Source organism: Agelaius tricolor, unplaced genomic scaffold, assembly GCF_023055355.1.
Source record: "Agelaius tricolor isolate 1412-34295 unplaced genomic scaffold, bAgeTri1.0.p SCAF_5, whole genome shotgun sequence".
NCBI classification, from domain to species: Eukaryota; Metazoa; Chordata; class Aves; order Passeriformes; family Icteridae; genus Agelaius; species Agelaius tricolor.
The window spans coordinates 15,366,145-15,382,631 of NW_027269265.1; the positions used below are offsets into that span (position 1 = coordinate 15,366,145).

The window sequence follows — 16,487 nt, forward strand, 5'->3', positions numbered from 1 at the left end:
AGATCACAAAAATTCAGATTATCCTGGTGCATCAAGTCTTGCCCTCCTGTCTTAGTGGCAGCAATGCTATTGGAAATTCTGGAAATTATGCAAATGATGTTAAAAATATTTCTCTGTAGTTGCTGCTTCTGGTAACCTGTTCATAAAAAAGTAGATTCAGGCAACTGAGATGTGTATGAGTGTTTGATATTAAGAAAAAGTAGGTTCAGTTTGAGGAAAATGGGTTTGAATCTAACCGGAGTGATCAGATAGTCATGAATAATAAGAAGTCACGTGTAGAACATATTCAGTAAAGTGTCCAGTAAAACTAGTTTCGACATCATACTAATCTCTAAAATTATAATGTGTGAGTCATGGCCCTTAGATGATCTTAACCTTTACTAGAGGATACCCTGCTTTGTATTCAGCAGCATAAACAACTGAGCAAGGACCTGTGCAGACCTGGTGAATACAACAGGACCCTTTTGAATTCACTGTAAGTAATGTTTTGGGGTTTTTTTTAATGTGGAAAAATTGTCAAAAATTATATTCTGGAGAAAAATTTTTGAATGTTCAACTGAGAAATTATTATGTTCATATTCAAGTTTTGGCTTAAATTTCTTGGATTGTTTAATTATGATTTTGGGGTCTTTTTAAATAGAAAAGATAAGTCCTCTGTGAGATTGGCACATGTGTACGGCATGACTCTCCTTAGGAAAACTGCATTTCTAAGTGTTTTAAATTAAGTACATTGATGATAATAACAAATGTAGGATGTGAAATAAAATGAAAGTGGGGTCTTAAGGATTGCTCTCTAAAGCATCTAGAGAGCACTTAAAAAAAAAAGAAACTTGCTAAAAGAATTAGTGTATGAGTGATGGTGAGAGAAGTCACAAACAAATCAGAGCTTGAATTTAAATGTGTTCTAGATATGAAAGTGCACTGTCTGAAAGTGGCTTGCCATGGGGTTCAGGCCCTTGCTAGCAATAGTAGTATTTCCATGACCATGATATTCAGAGTGTGAATTAAGGAGTGTTTCAAGCATCTATTTCTAAAGCCGAGATCAGCATTCTGAGTTCACTGGGTTTTGGAGAAACCAAATGATGGAAAGTGGAGAACACAAATGTGGGATCATGGTGGGAGCTGATAAGGATTCAGAGCTTTTACTACACAGAGGCTGTATTTCTCAGTGCAAGTCAAAAACCTTAGATATTTTTCCCCTAGAGAGAGCTTTGTTTTATAAAAGGTTTGCTAGGTCAAATGGTCACATACCACAGGAGGATGTTTTGGATTTCCAGATATTCCACATCTTTACTTCTCTCTATTGACAGAAGTTATTGAACTGATTATGATACAGTATTAATTTCTAGAGGTGAAAGTATTGCCGTAGATGTGGAATGAATGGTTTCCATGCTTTGGAAAAGGCTTTCCTGTTCTATCTGTATTTTGTTAGTGTCTTTGTTCCTCCAGAATTTACTCACTCATCTTCACTTTAAACCATTTTAAACTTCTCCGCCAAATCAACATTTTCTATCTTTCTGATGATAAATACAATATTCCTCTAGAGTTTCTCTATTTTTTTTTACTTTTTTTTTTTTAATTTTGTTTTTAGGTGATTTGATTCAGTCACTGGACTGGGCATGCCTTTGTATGCAGCAGGCACACTTATTTCCTTTTGGTGCTCTATGTACATACTCATTTTCCCTGTCTTTATAAGCAGCACTGTCTTCTCAGGGTTTTGATAACATCCTAATTGCTATTTCTTTCATTGTTTTTGTGGAAGTTGTCTTTTTCTTTTAGTTGTGCTCAACTGTTAAAGCTTTATGAAATCACCATAAATGTTCATCACTTCCTCATAAACAAGTGCATTTGCATTCTCTTAGGTGCCTGCATATGGGTTTATATGCAGCCCATTCAAAGATGTATGTTTTAATTTTCACAGAAGAGGTATAATGTGCCTTTCTTCTGCTTTGATTTTTCATCAGTTCAATTTCCAAATTTAACTGATTAGCCTTGACTGTCTCCCTTACTTTCCTCTCTATAAACCTGTGTTTTTGACTCTTCCATCACTTAAAGCCATATTGAAAACAGATTATTGGGAAAAAAACCAGTTTAAAATGAATTGTAGCTTAACTTTAATGAGGGCGTATTTGGAATTACCTCATCCCTCTTTGACTTTAATTTTTATTATTTCATAACCTCTTCAGTAGGTTGAGCAATTTTCCAGAGTCTGCTTCCTTGAAATAGAAAGCTCATTTCCCCCAATTCAAACATCTTGGAGTCACTGGTGCTAAGCTAACTCTGTATAGTGAAGGGATTGATGTATTGCTAAACACAAGGTGAATAGATTTGTAAGCCAAATGTAACTTTTCTTCTATTACAGAATCAGAGAAATATGAAGATGTTGGTTTCCCTGTGTATTTTACTTGTTGGAATCCTTTCCAACAGTTACTGCTATGAGCCTTATCCACAAGGGGTAAGAAACCAGAACCCAAGAGCACAAGAAAACCAAAATATGCCATGGCAGAATGTAAGGAACAGTGTTTGTCGATTTGCATGTTGTTTCTACAAAGATATTTCTTCTCGTGAAAACAACGGAAACGTTTTCTTCTCTCCTTTGAGCATTTCAACCGCCTTTGCAATGCTGACTCTGGGTGCCAGATCAGACACCCTGACACAGATTCTTAGGGTCCTTTGCTTTAACCCTCGTCAGATTTCTGAAAATGAGATACATGAAGGTTATCGTCAACTCATGCAAATGGTAAACAGAAGGAATGGGGGCTTACAGTTGAATATGGGAAATGTTCTGTTTGTGCTTGATCGACTGAAGCCACAAGAAAAATTTTTAAGTAATCTCAGAAACTTCTATGAAGGAGAAGCTTATCCTATGAACTTCAAGCAGGCTAATCAAGCCCAGATAAAGATCAATGAATATGTAGCAAGAAGAACGAATGGAAAAATCAAGGACCTCATAAATAACCTAGATCCACTTACTGAAATTCTCCTTATTAGCTATATCTATTTTAACGGTAAGATATACATATCATGTTCTTCTACTCCATAAATTATTTCCACAGGTCAGTTTTAAACTTCATAATTTTTTGCAATATGGTTTTGCAGGTGGACTCATATCTTTCCCTTTTGGCCCTCACTCATAGTTAATTAGAAACAAAGCTATTGGAAATGATGTTCTACTTGACACTGATAACTCTTAGCAAAATGTATGGCAAATTTTCCTGTATCTTTTAATATATAACCTTCTTTCCTTCAGAAAATTAAGTGAAATACATTTTGAGGAAGGCACCTCTAGGCAGTAAAGCATCTAATCCTATACAGTCTAGTAGGATTCAAGCACTTTCTTGGCTGAGATCCATTTCTGTGAATTTCAATCCAGCTGGTTTTTTTGTTCAGCAAGTTCAGAGTTAAATGCAAATAATTCTATTAAAGGAAAAATTAGCATCTCATCAAACAGAATATGTTTAGACAACAGCTTTGCTGTTACTGTGTATGTTTATGTATTGAAAACTAAACAAGCTACAATAGCTTTAGTTTCACACTCATGTTCTCCTTATTTTTTTACTAACTATGCCTTTGCCAATAGCATGTCTGTAGTCCCACTGTGTCTAGAGGCATAGGTTTCAATATTTTTTTTTTGATTTGCAGATTCTAATATTTTCCAGTGGAGAGATGGACCCACCAGTATCAAACACAAGCCTATTGACAATAAGCTTGTTTTTCTTAATTAACTTGTGCAGTCTGCTTAGATACAGTCTTCAGATGTTCCCAGAGCTTTTCAGACTTCTGATCTAATGAGAAGAAGAGGATCAAGGCTGTAAGGCTCAATCAGTGGTCTAATAACAGATATTGCATCTTATTTCAAACTTTCTCTCTCTTACAGATTATATGCTGAAAGTAAAGTATTTGTAGTCAGAAAAATAATATTCTGTAATTTATCTGATAAAAATATAATCAAGCTTTTTAATTGAAATGGAGATGGCATATTAGATAAATTTTTAAAAGAAAAGCTATCCTTTTAGAACCTGGATGCTTGCATTTTTCCAATGTGAGGCTTCCCCTGAAAATAATTAAGAACTATATTTCTGTTTTGTTTTGCTTTCAATCTGCATCTCTGCTCCTTGTATTAATGTCTGAAGATTTGGCACAACTAAATGGAGCTAATTGAAATACAGATGACTGATATTTCTTAGTTCTCTTGAAAACCTACTTGTTTATCTCAAATAATGTTTTCATTTAGACTTCTATTAAGCATCAGGTACATCTTTCAAAACAGGCAAAAAAACCTGTCAATTTTTCTTTTACTAAAAGGTGTTTGAAAAATGAGCAATGAATTTAGTAGCACAGTGGGGACAAAAAGCCCAAGAAACCTTATATTAAAGATGACTTTCTATTACAGTTAATTTTTACATGTTCTAGCAGTAAGGGTTGTTATTTTTTTTAAAAGAGATGTTCAGTTTACTACTGCAAAGATTTCCTAGCTCCTCTAAAGGTGGTGGAGTTTCAGTTTTATCTCACCAATTTTAAAGCAAATGGATTAAAGAATAGCATTAATCACAATACTATAATAACATTTTTTTAGTCTTGAGATCAAGAGTAGGTTAATTATCTAGATCTGGGATTAATCTGGAGAGGATTTTTAAACCTCACTTAGCTGTATAACCAGTGCATACTTTCAGGTGCTTGTCCTCTTTTTGTGCATTACAAACTTCCTTGCACATTACTGGTGACACTTTTTTTCATGGTGTAGCATAGTACAGAATTCCTTCTTCAAGAACAAAAGTCTGGGAATAATTTCCTGACTCTGACCTACAAGACATGTCATTCCACTATGTTACACCAATCCTTTTTCATGCCTTAGTCAACATCATAATGACAAAGAATACTTTGAATTTCATTTTGCTGCTTGAGTGCTGTGAAACACATGAGAAAGGTGCCTAGAAGGTATCCCCTAAGGTAGAAGTGAGAACTAGGAATAAGAGTGCCTTTGAAATAGGAGGAAAGTATTAGTGAATATCATCTCTGTCTAATCTGTGTGTTAACTAATAGTCATGACTTGGGACCTTAATGATCATCTATTTCAGATCCCCCTGCGATGGGCAGGGACACCTTCCACTATACCAGAGTGCTCAAAGAACTGCCCAACCTAGCCTTGATCACTGCCAGGGATGGGGCATCTACAATTTCTCTATTCCAGCCTCACAACCCACATAGTGAAGGATTTCTTCCTTATATCTAATCTAAATTTAAATTTGCCCTCTTTCCATTTAAAGTCATTCCCCTTGATACTTTTCCTCTATAGGTACTTCCCCCCTTTAGGTACTGGAAGGGACTCTTAAAGTTTTCCTGGATCCTTCTCTTCCCATGCTGAACAACCCCAGCTCTCTCAGCCTGTCTTGATAGGAGAGCTGCTCCAGCCCTCTTGATCATTTTCATTGCCCTCATCTGGAATAACTCCAACAGATCCATTTCCTTCTTTTATTGGAGACCCCAGACCTGAATGCAGTACTCCAGGTGGGATCTTGCCAGAGTGAAGCAGAAGTGGAGCTGGCCACACCTTTTTTATGCAGTTCAATATGTTTTTGGCTTTCTCTTAGTGGGCTGCAAGCACATATTGCTGGGGCATGCTGAGATTCTCATCAACCTACAGGACCAAGTCCTTCTCCTCAGGTCTGCTTTCAATTCAATCCATTATTTTCCCAGCTTGTATTTATGCTTGGGATCGCCCCAGCCCACATGCAGGACCTTGCACTTGGCGTTGTTGAACTTCATCATGTTCTAGTGGGGCCACCTCTCAAGCCTGTCTCACTCTCCCTGCATGGCACCCTCTCTGTCTGGGTGGCATCCCTTAGCTCCAGAGGGCATCCTTTCCTTTCAGCATGTCAACAGAACCACACCATCTTGGTGTCTCTGGAAACTTGCTGAGGGTGCCCTCAATTCCACCATTCACTTTACCAACAAAGATATTGAGCAGCACTGCTCCTAATACCAACCTCCAAGGAGCACTGGTCATCCCTGATCTCCTCTTGGACAACAAGCCACTGACTGCAAGCCTTCAAATAGAAACATCCAGACAATTCCTGATCCACTCAGTGGGCCACTTCTCACACCCATCTCTCCAGTTTAGAGTCAAGGATGTCTTTCAGGACAGTGTGAAATTCTTTGCACAGGTCCAGGTAGATGATATCTGTTGATCTTCCTTTACCACAGTTTACCCTTAGTGAAGTCATGTTGTCAGTCACCAATCACTTCCTAATTTTCCATGTGTCTTATCATAGTTTCCAGGAGGATCTGCTCCATATCTTGCCACTCAAAGCGGTGAGAAAGAGTGGTAGTTTCCTGGGTCTTTCTTTTCTTTTCTTCATTTTTAAAAATGAGAGCTGTCCTTTATCTTTTTCAATAAGTGGAAATTTCACTGGACTGCCATAACTTCTCAAATATGATGGATAGTGGTATTGCTGTTCCATCTATTTCCCTCATGATCTGCAGGTCCCATGGACATGTTCATCTTAGGTTCTTCACATGTTCTTGAACCTGATCTTCTTCTACAGTGAACTACTTTCATTCTCCCAGTCCCTGCACTTGCCAGTAAAGACTGAGGGAAAAAATGTCGTTGAGTACCTCAGCCATGTCCTGGGTAACCAGTCTTCCCATTTTCTTCTGGAGGGAGTTCACATTTTCCCTAGTTTTTCTTTTATCATTGTCATACCTATAGAAGCTTTTCTTGTTGCCCTCAATGTCCCTGGCCAGATTTAATTCTATCACACCTTTAACTTTCCTAATCTATTCCTTGGAGGCTCAGAAAATCTCTTTTTATACCGCCCAGGCTACCTGTCCTTGCTTCCACCTTCTGTAGGCTACCTGTTTGTGTTTGAGTTCACCAAAGAGCTCCTTGTTCATCCACACAGGCCTCCTGGCATTTTTACCTGACTTCTTCTTTGTTAGGATGGATCACTCCTGTGCTTGGTGGAGGTCATCCTTGAATATCAAGAGAATCACAGAGCCATTAAGGTGGGAAAAGACCTCCAATATCTTTGAGTTCAGCCTTTGACTGAACACCACCATATCAAATAAATTATTTGCACTAAGTGCCAAGGCCAATCATTTCTTGCACATTTCCAGTGATCATGAATCTACCATATACCTGAGCAGCTTTTTAAATTGTTTGACAACCTCTTCAGTGAAAAAATGTTTCCTGATGTCCAACCTGAACCTCCCCTGAAATGCTTGAGGCATTTCCTCTTGTCCTATCATTTGTTGCCTGGGAGAAGAGACTGACCCTGACATGGCTACATCCTCATTTCTGGCAGGTGTAGAGAGCAATGAGGTTCCCCCCCACAGCCTCCTTTTCTCCAGCCTAAAAATCCCCAGTTGCCTCAGGTGCTCCTCACGTGACTGACTCTTTAGACTCTTCCCCAGTTCTGTTGCCCTCAATGCTCCAGCACTTCAATGTCTTTCTCATTGTGAAGCTCCCAAAACTGGGCCTCTAACAGAACTGGAGGTGTGGCCTCACCAGTGCTGGGTGCAGGGGGACAATCCCTGCCCTGGTCCTGCTGGCCACACCATTGCTGACACAGGCCAGGATGCCATTGGCCTTCTTGGCCACCTGGGCACAGCTGGCTCATGTTCAGCTGCTGTTATCAGCTCCTTTAGGTTCTTCTCCACTGGGCCATTTTCTAACCACTCCATCCCCAGCCTATAGAGCTGCATGAGATTGTTGTGACAAACCAGCTTTCTTGGGGCCCTCTTCCCTCCATGGCTTTATCCCAAGCAAATCTCTGAAGAGGCCAAAGTTTGCACTCCTGAAGCCCAGAGTAGTGGTCCTAACATCCTATGCAGTTTTCAAGCAAAATTCTTCTTGAAATCAGTTGGTTTTCCCTGATTTGAGCGCTAGGTAAATGTTTAAGTTTTTCAGCCTGGTGTCAGTCATGTTTTTGTGATTCATTCTGCTTTTTTTTTCCCTTAAGCATAATAATGTAAAAGTTCTGCATGTTATTTATCTGATGATAGACGTCACTATTAATGAAGTATATAAAGTATATAAAATGTATAAAAGTAGCCACTTTTCCCTGTTCAGAGCATTGCAGTTGTCAGTCAATGCTTTCAGAGACCAAGACATGCACTGAAGAAGTCTCATTTCACTTTTTTGAAAGCTATTTAGTAGTGCAGGCTGTGTCAGATGGTGGAAACAGCAGACAATAATTATTTCATTTGTAACAAGCTGCCTAGTAATCAGTGTTCAAATAGAAATCAGAAGTCAACAGAGGTTGCATCTTGTTTCATGGTTTTCTTGATGCCACTTATTTTACTTAGTGTCACAGCTCTACTTTTGCCCATTACATATGATAAAATGTTAGTTTTGCTCTAGAAGGCAAAATTTGCTACAGAGCAATAAGGTTTCTTAAAAATTAAAATAAAAACAACAAAAAGCCTTTCCAAAATTCCACAATTTCCCCCTTTTTTAAAAATTTGCTCAGCCTCTGAAACGTATGATGTGGATACCTGGAATTTGGTTTTGAAAATTCTCTCCACTGAGGATAAGAACCTTTCAGAGTTTCAGTGTGGATGGTTTGTTTCACCGTGACTGAGGAACCTTTGAAAATTTAATATGGTGAAGATAACAGTGGAAAAGTTTTCTGATGTTGCTGTTTTGTTTCCTAACTCAGCAGTCTGGTGAAATTAAACTCCTTATGACTCTATACATCACCATCTAATGTGAGGTACCAACACCTCTCTGCAAGTAACCCAAATCCCTTAATTTCTCTGGAGAATTCATGCCTCGTGTCACCCTTTACAAGCCTATTTTGTTTTGGGAATAAGAAAATGAGAGAATCTTCTTTTGAGCTTAGATAAAGGCTGCATTATATGAGGACTTTACAGGCTCTTCAAAACTGTCATCATGGAGGAAAAGTGCAAGTTAGAACCCTTGATAACTCATCTAAATGAAGGATTTTGCAGCCTGCTCTAAGATCTGAGGGAGTTTTGTACATCACATTCTACCAACTCTGTGTTGCTATCGAATTATTCTGTGTATTTAGTAAGATCAAGTGATCATTGAAAATTGGTTTGTCTTTGAAGCTGATCCATCTGTACCAGTTTCTGTCATCTAAGAATGTGTCCTATGATAATATGTCCTTAAAAATACCCTGTAACTCTGTCTCTTTTATTTCAAGCTGAATGGGAAAAACCTTTCGATCCAAAATACACCAAAATGAGCAAATTTTTTGTGGATGGGACCAAGGTTGTTGAAGTCCCAATGATGTTTGGAATGGGCCTGTTCAAGCATGGCTATGATGAGCAGCTGTCTTCCACTGTGGTGCAAATGGATTACAAAGGAGGTGCTTCAGCGTTTTTTATTCTGCCTGATAGAGGAAGAATGAGGAAGCTGGAGAAAAGATTGTCTTGTGAACATTTGTCAAGATGGTCGACATTAGTCACAAAAAGGTAAAATTCTGCAGTTCTCGGTTCAGATGGTAGCCAAGGAAACAAATGTGCTGGGGTATGACACAAAATCAATGTCTTTTTTAGTTCTGCTTTAAGCAGTAGAAGAAATTTCCTGACCTAAGTTGGATTTGGCTGATTTAATGTCCATGTGTTCTCACATTCAGGACTGCATGCACTGAAAACCTTCACAGATTAGGACTTTTGTTATTTCTGCATTTTGTTTCCCATCTTCAGCTCTTAATAGGCCCTTTTTGACTTAGACCCCTTCTCACTTTTTTGGGGGGAAGTTTTCTGCCTTCTATTTACAAGTGTATTCCTACCACTTCAGCCTCTTTTCTTGTCTCTTCTTAATTTCTGCCTATTAAAATTAACAGCAATTGTGCAATTAATGCTGAAATAACAACTTCCATTCAGCAATTGTGAAGGCAAAGCTCAATATGTGAAAAAAACCAAAGCCAAACAAAATAAACAAACAAAACCCCCACCAAAAACAACAACAAAGGAAAAAACCCCAAAACAACAACAATAATAAAAAGAAACCAAACCAAACAAAAAAAAAGAAAAAAAAAAAAAAAAAGAAACCCAGCAAAAACGAAGTAATTTTCTGGGAGTAGCTATTTGTGACTATAGAACTATAGGACAAAAAGATGGTGACTCAAGATACTTAGGTATAATTTTTGCCAAAGAAATAATTGCCTTTACAATTATCAAGATGAATGCTAAATACAATTGGAGGAATTTATATTTCCTCTCTCCATCTTACAATATGAAAAAGAATCACAGTCAAAGACAAGTCTGTTTCATGCTGCTCCCCATTTTTCATAATAACCATTCCCTCCTACAAAATAATGACACAAATTCCTGCTTTTCCCTTTAATCTTTAAACAATTGATTGTATCAGCTATTATTTGGAGTCTCTGGGAGGTCTTAGTAAATGAAAGTATCATATGGAATCATGTAAAGGCTGTGACCTACCTCTTTGTCCCTTTTCTGTCTGCAAACTGATGTTGATATTAGTGGCAGAAATGTTGTGAAGTACATCTTTCATTTCTGGTGGCTGACAGAACAGTGCTGAAGTGTCACCAGTACAGACAGCTGAGATATTTTAAATGGCTTAACTATAGAAAAAACCTCACTTTCACTCCTGAAAAGTGTATCCCACTGCTCCTTTCCTGGTTGCATTGCTCCTGTGTGTCTGTGGCTTTCCCTTTGCTCTGTAGTGGAAACAAGTGGGGGCTTGTGAAGGAGTGCCTTTAGGTAACAGTAAGGCACAGGATTCAGTGATAGCTGCACCCTCATTCAGGGCAGCAATCAGCACAGACTGAAATCAGGGAGAAGCAAGAGGTCAAGCAACCTGTTATCAATCCACAGCACTCTTGTTTTTGGATACAGCCAGAGCTGGCATTAGATGCTGTGCAATGCTGGAGGTATGGGCTTTTCCTTCCCCCCTGCCCACTGGATGACTTTCTCTTTGGCTAGCTTCATTAAGTGCTCCACATCTCCCTGACTTAAAGCCCTGGAGAGCTGTCCTGGTTTCTCACCAGGTAATAGTACCTAATGTCAGTGCTATCACTAACCTCTGTCTCATTATGCTGCTTCTAGCCATAAATGTTGGTCTTAACCTTTGAAAAGTAATTGTTAGATACTTAGGGGAAAAACAAGGAAAAACGAGTCAGAAACATAGAGTTTGGTTAACTTATGGAAAGCAGCAATCTAAGCACATAAAACTGAGTAAGTCAGACACTAGGCTTGACAGAGGAAAGAAATTTTCTATTGGCTAACTATATTCTGTAAATTTGCTTTTGTCTTTTATTTTGCCATGCCTTCTATCACTACTTACTATTGTCCTGCTTCTTCAGTGGATATAGTTCCATTTTATCTGTCCTGTTTTATATGACAAATACACAAGGCCAGGTTTTTCTCCAAAAGTAACATTCCATGAACTTGAATGTGTTGGATTTTTTTTGTGCTCAGCTTGAGGCACCTAAAGGAGTCTCTTTTTCACAAGGTGCACCCTCAGTAATGGCTCATGATTAAGGTGCTTCCAGCTGATTCCAGAAGAGATCACTGACTTCAGAAAATTTTCATCTCCTATGTAGACTAGAGGGAGGCTACAGGCAAAATGTCTTTAGGGAGAAAGCAAAATCAGTTTTCCTCTTATGAGTCTATGTTGTTCTGTGATAACTGATCAAATATTTCATTGTATTCTTACACTTATTTCCTGGCAGCTCAGTAAATTTGTATCTTCCGAAATTCACGCTTTATGGGACATATAACCTAAAAGATATCTTATATAAAATGGGCATCATGGATCTATTCACTGATAAGGCTGACCTCTCTGGGATCACTGGGCAGCCCCAGCACAGAATTTCCCAGGTAAGTCATACTGCTTTTTGTTTTATGGGCCCATGGTTACTGATACTTGCATCACTTTCTGCACAGCTATTCATGGTGCAAAACTCATGTAAAGAGGCTTTGCTTCCATAAAAAGGCAGTTGATGGCATGCAGAGTATTTTATCCATGTTAGTTGCACTGTATGAGCAATTGGGTTGGAGCAAATTACTAGTCAGTAATTTTTTAATTTAGAAGGCTATTTTGACCTGCATGGGGCAACTTTATAAAGCATACATGACCAAATTATTATCCATCCACACCCTGGTACCCTCTTGCAGCATGCTGTTACAGTCACCACTGGCTGCTTCTGTTTGTGTCTGCCTTCTTTAGCCTGTTTGTGGGCAAGTAGGGGGCTGTAGGATGTATCACTACTCATATTTTATGGAGGTGAGTGAAGAGGAAAAACACACTGCTTGCTTTTAAACTGTTTGGGAGAAATGAAAATGCAATTATAACAAACATTTGGCTTCAAGCATATGAACAATTACTGCTAGGCTCAGGTAAAAGCTACAGATAGATCATGCTTCAATAAACCTAGAGTTTAAAGCTGACAATCAGGGCTAACTTAATTGTCTAAAGAAGAAAACAACTGCCTTCATGACCTCAAGTAGACATTACAAATCAGGATCCATCAGTGTCTTTATTTTACAAGGTCAAACTTTTGTGTTTCTGTGCTTTAACCCGACATTTCTGGCCCTTCATCTTTGTTCCCATTTTTCCCAAAAAATGAAGGAAAATAGGAAACATAATTTAAGATTTCTATTCATGCTATTTTTTCAACTGTATGAACTTCTAATACACTTCTAATACACACTAAATATGGTCTTACTCTCTTAACATTTGTTCTAGCTGTACAGATCTCCATGAGCAGATGCAAAGAATAAGAAAGAAACAAAGCAAATGCTTTCACTAGCAGGGACATGCCCCTCCAGAGTAACTTTTCCTGGAGAGTAACTTTTCCTCTCTGGGGCTAGAAAGCTGTGCTGCATGTAGCTTGCTGATTTTTTTTTCCCTCCTAACTTTGCTATCTTTAAGCAGTGGACTCATACCTGTCCATCTGACACTTGTTTCTTACTTCTTCAGGTTCTTTTAACTCTCATTCTTATCTAGATGACCAGTTTTGTACTCCCTTGACTTGTCAAATGTCTGTTTCTTCACAGGCTATTCATAAGGCTGTGGTAAAGGTGGATGAGACTGGCACCGAAGCAGCAGCTGCCACAGGCATGGAAATAGTGCCCATGTCCGTTCCAATTACCGTTAGATTCGACAGGCCCTTCCTAATGGTCATAAATATGGACAACACTATACTCTTCATGGGAAAAATTGTGAACCCTCTGAAAAGAAATTAGGTTAATGTACAAATTAGGTATGTGGTGATGACCACTCCTAGATCAAGTATTAGACCTGATGAGTATGGCATGGCTACAGAGGGGCTCTCCACCTCTTAACTGATGTTATTCACTGTTTTTTGTAGATGAGACTCTTCATCAATTTAAGTTATCATACTTGCATGTTTGTTTGGGCCTTGCTTCTTTTTTTTTTTTTTTTTAAAGAAGGTTGCATTCATGCAGAACTGTCATTAGCTCTGGGACAAAATAGGCCTGTGTGATACTGACAGCATAGATACATCTTCTAGCAGGGAAGATGAGGAGCATGTGGGTGGAGAGGGTTGTGTACGTCTGCTTCTTCCCTCATGGCTGCCTTCTCTCCTATTTTTTTATGTTGACTGACAAATAGGTACAAGTTATGTCACTTTACTATTTGTGTCAATTTTCCTACCAACAGGAAGTTCATAGCTAGCATAAACCTTAACATGCATAATGCTTATTACCTTGCCTAGTACCATTGTTGTCCAGTGACTCTATTACACCCTTGCCTGTCAGCTATTGTCCCAGCTTGGCTGCTGCAGAGTGGTCTCAAAGAAGGGGTGTTTTTCCCCTGCAGATACATACTGCTCTGCCTACTGTTTCTGTGTAATCAATAGTCCAGACTCATTCCAGGGCAAACTTTAGAGGCTCTAAGAATTTGATCTAAGAAGAAAAGAGATAGATCTGATCTCTGCACTTTGGCACCCTGAAGCCGACCATTGTGAGTCAAATATGCAGCTCAGAGCAGCCAGAAGACTACTTCTAGCTCATGCTTGCACCTAAAGCAGCTCCCAGAAGTCCCCAGACAGCAGGAAGCTCAAGCCATGTCCCCATGGTGCCAGTGTCTGTACCATTACTGTCTGTGCCTGGGAGATTGCCCATGGCAGCAAGCACCACTCCAGTATTGTTTGTAGGATCAGGCACCCTACCAATAACACCCATACCCCACCAGTGGTACTTGCCACGTCTCTTGATATAACCCCTTCTGTTCCCAGACTGTCTGGTAATACAACATTGGTACTCTTCTTCTCATCTGCTTCATGGTTAGTATAGCCACAATATTATAAAGAGCTGTTTTCACTATTAAGAGACACAATAACCAGTCACATTCATAACGAGCATGCTTATTTTATTTCCTTGTTTTCTTTCCTATCTATTTTTTTCTTCTGGTCTTTACAACATCAATCATTATTTTATTTCTCTGCTCATGTTCCTGGTATATATCTGATCTCTAGTTGCAGGAGGGGTCAATTATTGACTAAAGTGGGTTAGTCTTTTAATAGGTATTAAGCACTTACACCAGTCTTTGTACAGCCTTGAAATATGCAGACAAATGTACTATGGGAGAACAATAACAATTAATAAACATGACATTAAAAAATTTCAAATTTTGCTATTTTACTTCTATAATTCAGAGTTAAGAATTAAGTGGTTCAAGCAGATTTTTTTGACTAGTGTCAACAAATAATTAGTAATTTACTGCTCATATACATTAGATCGGCACAGTAATGCCAGTAATCAGTTTCAGAAAGCCCTCTGCCTTTAGCCTGAGCAATTAATAGTAGGTTATGTCTGCTAGGCAGAGAACCTTTTGGGAAGGCTGGACATTCATTTCATGCAAAGATGTTTATTTCAAAACTTTTAGAAAGTGTGTTGCTTCTACTCTATCAAGTGTGTAGCTCCTGTGTGTCTCATCACTCTTCTAAAAAGCTCTCTCTTGATTCCCTCTAATAGCTCTGTTATCAGTCTTGGCACATTTTTTAGTTGAAGTTCCTGTTATTCCATAAACAAAATACAGGCCATCTATATCATACCTTTTTGGATTTAATAAATTAGGACAGGGAAACAAAAAAATGCTTAGAAGCTTTTTGTAGAGGAACCCACTTCCAAATTAAAATCACAGTGAAGAAAAACTCAAATCTGTAGCATTCAAATAAGGCAATAAGAAAACATAAATTTAGTGTTTCCCAAACTACATCAGTGGATCCATAGCAAATCTTGACAGGATACTTTCTTCAGATGCTACACATATTTGTAATCTACATCAATCTAAAGGCCATGAAGATTTTTCTAGGTCACAGATAGTTCTCTGACAAAAGCAGGTCTTGTAGCTTGCATTCCTGTAAAAATGTACAGCAATGCATTTGGAAGTAAATCCAAGAAACCCTAACTTGAAAAGGGGAAAAAAGTATATTCACACAGAAAACTGAACTAGAATTAAGAGGAAAAATTTCAGAAATTGAAGTCATTATCAGCTCAGGGAATATCCCCTTGCCAAAAAGAACAATTCCAGAACATTAAAACTGTAACAAGAAAGGACAAGGAGAACTTTGAGGGAAATGCCACAAAATAATATGTTATTTTTAAAATAAATCTTTTCAAAGAGCCTGAGGGACCAGTAGATGTTCAAAGTGTGAAAGAATTGATCAAGGGGGGCAGTGCCAAAACAGAAAAGCTCAATCCATTGTACACAGGTTTCTTTTGCAGTGGCTGAGCTTAAAGGACTATTCCAAGTTGAACAATAGAATAGTATTTGGGGCGGGGGAGGAGGGGGGGTTGGAAAGTAGTCAAAGAGCAAGTAACAACAAATTACCCTGATTGTTTAGTATATATGCAAGAGCTCTTAGCTGTCTCAAGGAGAAAAATGTTAAGCTTTCCATGCTGATGCAACAGTTAAACTGTCTCTGTACCTCACTAACAGGAAGTGACAAATGTGACGGTCAATTTTTTCAAAAAGATCCAAGCATCTGGAGTGCAGACTAGTTAGATCAACTTCAGGTTTTTTGAAACTGCATAATTTGTAGTTCTAGGAATAAGTATGACAAAATATTGAATAGTAAACATGACTGTCATAGAAACATAGAATCTTCTAGGTTGGAAGATCAACTCTAGCCCTTAATCCAGAATAGTCAAGTGCAACCCTGTCCACATACACACATCTTCAAAATTCTACCAGGGGTGGTGACTCAACCACTTCCCTAGGTGGCCTGTTCCTATGTTTGACAACCCTTTCCATGAAGAATTATTTCCTAATACTCAATTTAACCACCCCCTGCCCCACCTGCCCACCCTCCCCAGCAGAACTTGATGCCATATTTCTTCTTCTATCACTTGTGACTTGGGATAAGAAACTGACCCCCACCTGACTACGCCTTCCTTCCTCCCTTTAGAGAGTTGTAGAGAGTGACAAGGTCCCCTTTCAGCCTTCTTTTCTCCAGGCTAAAAGCCCCCAGCTCCCTGAGCCACTCTTCCTATGAGTGACTATCTGGACCCTTCCCTAGCTCTCT

The 16,487-nt window shown here is 38.7% G+C and overlaps 1 protein-coding gene across 1 annotated transcript; it reads left to right on the forward strand.

Annotated features, from left to right (window-relative positions):
• The first annotated feature begins 364 nt into the window (after window positions 1–364).
• On the forward strand, window positions 365–13,901 carry LOC139590667 (alpha-1-antiproteinase F-like). Its single transcript, XM_071428404.1, is given in 5 exon segments — window positions 365–475; window positions 2,363–3,008; window positions 9,168–9,438; window positions 11,667–11,814; window positions 12,994–13,901. Coding segments are annotated over 5 exon segments (1,365 nt in total). The 3' UTR covers window positions 13,183–13,901.
• Window positions 13,902–16,487: the final 2,586 nt, after the last annotated feature.